Below are 2,500 nucleotides of genomic sequence, written 5' to 3'. Positions count from 1 at the left end.
TATATATGGAACACTTTATCAAAAGCATTTTTTATTGATATAAATTACGGATCTATGATGATTTTGATATTGTTTTACCGGCCAGCCCTAAAATGACATAATCACTCACACCTCCTCTTACACTTACATTACGGTGACATTTACAATATATTTTTTATTAAATAATACAATAAATATGCTACTGTTGTAGTTTCATATTTTACTTTGGTGTTTTTTTGCGTGGACAAAACAAAACGTTGATGACACCAAGAGAGCAAACTTTACAATTTCATGCATACAAATAGGTTTTAATGCTTCAGAAGACATACAAAGGAGTGGATGGCCACAGTGGACTTGAATTTATTGACATTTTGAGGGGGGGGGGGGGTCAAAAAAAAAGAAAAAGAAAAAAAACAATTTTTTTTACTCTTTTTGTCCGCTCACAGGTTTGACAAATAGCGGCAATATACAAGAAATGTGTCCGTCGTCATGGCAACAAAACAATAAAGCCCGCCATCGACAAGCGTATTCAGAAAAATCTGACAATAAATTGTTCAAGTCACGTATTTATTTATTTTTATTATTTTATTAAACAAAAGGAAACAAAAAAAAAACAAAAAAAAAAGGCTTGCAGAAATTCTGTGGTAGATATATTAGTGGTCATAAGCAAGAGAGTGCAGTTTCAACAAGAACAATAGAAAAGTTTGGCAATAAAAAAAAAAGCACCGATTCGACTTGGAAGCCACTTCAGAGCTGTCACTTTTTAGGCAGGAGGGCGCCGCCGGATCCCGCTCTTCGGATCTTAAAAAGACGCCGGCGGCGGGGGGGTTGGGGGGGGGCGCTGTGACACAGAACGCAACACAAGCAAGTGTAGCACCACAGAAGAGGAAAATAGCACCAAAAGTTGTTCTTTGTTTTGGATTTCTTTGGGTTTTGAGGAAGCTGGAAAGTGACATCTTTGACCCTCTTTGGTTATGCAAATCAAAATTATTATTTTTTGGGGTCGAATTTTGGCCACATTGGGACGTCTCCCGCTCCGCTGTCAATGGAGTCGCATGCATGTTTTGAAGGCAGGAAGCGATAAACACAGTCAGGAACAATATACAGAATGTACTTACAAACATATTTATAGATATTTATATATATTTATATATCAAATAGAGACACTTATGCACAAACGAAGCTCCCAACAAAAAGCAAGCAAAAAAAAAAAAAAAAAAAAGGGGGAAAGGAGCAGAGCCAAAATGGAGTCCGTGGCGGGAGACTACAGGTCAAAGGTCACGTGTGGCATCCAGTTTCAAAACTCGCGTGTGATGGAGAAGGCGCGCTGAGGTTTCAAGGGTTTCTTTTTTTCTCCTCTCATCCTACAGAATTGTATGGAAATAAAACAAATTTGTACAAATAGAAGAATTGTCCTATTTTTTTTTTTTATTTTTTTTTTTCTGAGAACAAAAATGAAGTGTCGTTTGTTTTGTTGTTTTGTTTTGCTCAGTCTCTAGCCGAGGAAGCAGACGGGGCCCACTTCGAAGCCGAACTTCTGCGAGGGGCCGCCAAAGTCGTTGAACATGATGTCCACCAGGGGGACCTGCTCCACCTTGGGGGTGTTGATCTCCAGTACCGTCCTGTCGTAGCCCTTCTTCAGCTGCAACGAGGTGAGAGGAAGGTTTTAAAAACAAATATATACATTTTCAACCACTTTTGGTGAATGTTAAAGGTCGTAAAAGTTATTAAAAAATAAGTTTTTTTTTCTACTCTCAATGCTAAAATCTGTAGCGCACCAGCAGATCTATTCACTGATACAATAGTTCTAGTTTGTTTTATGCCCTTTTTGTCAAAGAAAACCCGGTTTTTCATGGCAAAAAAAACCCCGCAAATATTTGCAATAATTTTCCCCAAATAAATTCAAACTGGAATAATTGAGGTGAAATAATTGGACCCTAGTAAAGGGCAAGAAAAAATAACAACATTGATTACATTACATACATTATTATTTTCTATAAAAAAAATTTAAGGAAAATAAACAATAAAAAGGCCTCGGGGATCCAAAAAGGGCCCAGTCATAAAAGTGTTAAAAATGTGTGTATATATATATGTATATATATGTATGTATGTGCATGTATGTATGTATGTATATATATATATATATATATATATATATATATATATATATATATATATATATATATATATATATATATATATATATATATATATATATATATATATATATATATATATATGTATGTATATATATATGTATGTATGTATATATATATATATGTATATATATATATATATATGTATATATATATATATATGTATATATATATATGTATATATATATGTATGTATATATATATATATATATATATATGTATATATATATGTATATATATATATATATATGTATATATATATATATGTATATGTATATATATATATGTATGTATGTATATATATATATATATATATATATATGTATGTATGTATGTATATATATGTATGTATATATATATATATA

The 2,500-nt window shown here is 32.1% G+C and overlaps 1 protein-coding gene and 1 long non-coding RNA gene across 3 annotated transcripts in view; one reads left to right on the top strand and one right to left on the bottom strand.

Moving 5' to 3' along the window:
* Window positions 1–1,935, top strand: part of LOC133656134 (uncharacterized) — a 252,413-nt gene extending 250,478 nt beyond the window's left edge. Inside the window, exon 5 of the long non-coding RNA XR_009827100.1 lies at window positions 1,472–1,935. This is a non-coding gene — a long non-coding RNA (uncharacterized LOC133656134). The remainder of the gene's footprint in view (window positions 1–1,471) is intronic.
* col5a1 (procollagen, type V, alpha 1) overlaps window positions 296–2,500 on the bottom strand; it is a 143,533-nt gene continuing 141,328 nt past the window's right edge. For both annotated transcript variants that reach the window (XM_062057011.1, XM_062057012.1), the window contains exon 66: window positions 296–1,621. In XM_062057011.1, coding sequence (XP_061912995.1) covers window positions 1,475–1,621 — 147 coding nt within the window. In that variant the 3' untranslated portion in view covers window positions 296–1,474. The remainder of the gene's footprint in view (window positions 1,622–2,500) is intronic.

Source organism: Entelurus aequoreus, linkage group LG08, assembly GCF_033978785.1.
Source record: "Entelurus aequoreus isolate RoL-2023_Sb linkage group LG08, RoL_Eaeq_v1.1, whole genome shotgun sequence".
NCBI lineage: Eukaryota > Metazoa > Chordata > Actinopteri > Syngnathiformes > Syngnathidae > Entelurus > Entelurus aequoreus.
Note: the sequence above shows the minus strand (reverse complement) of the source record. Positions and strands in the feature narration are given on the sequence as shown.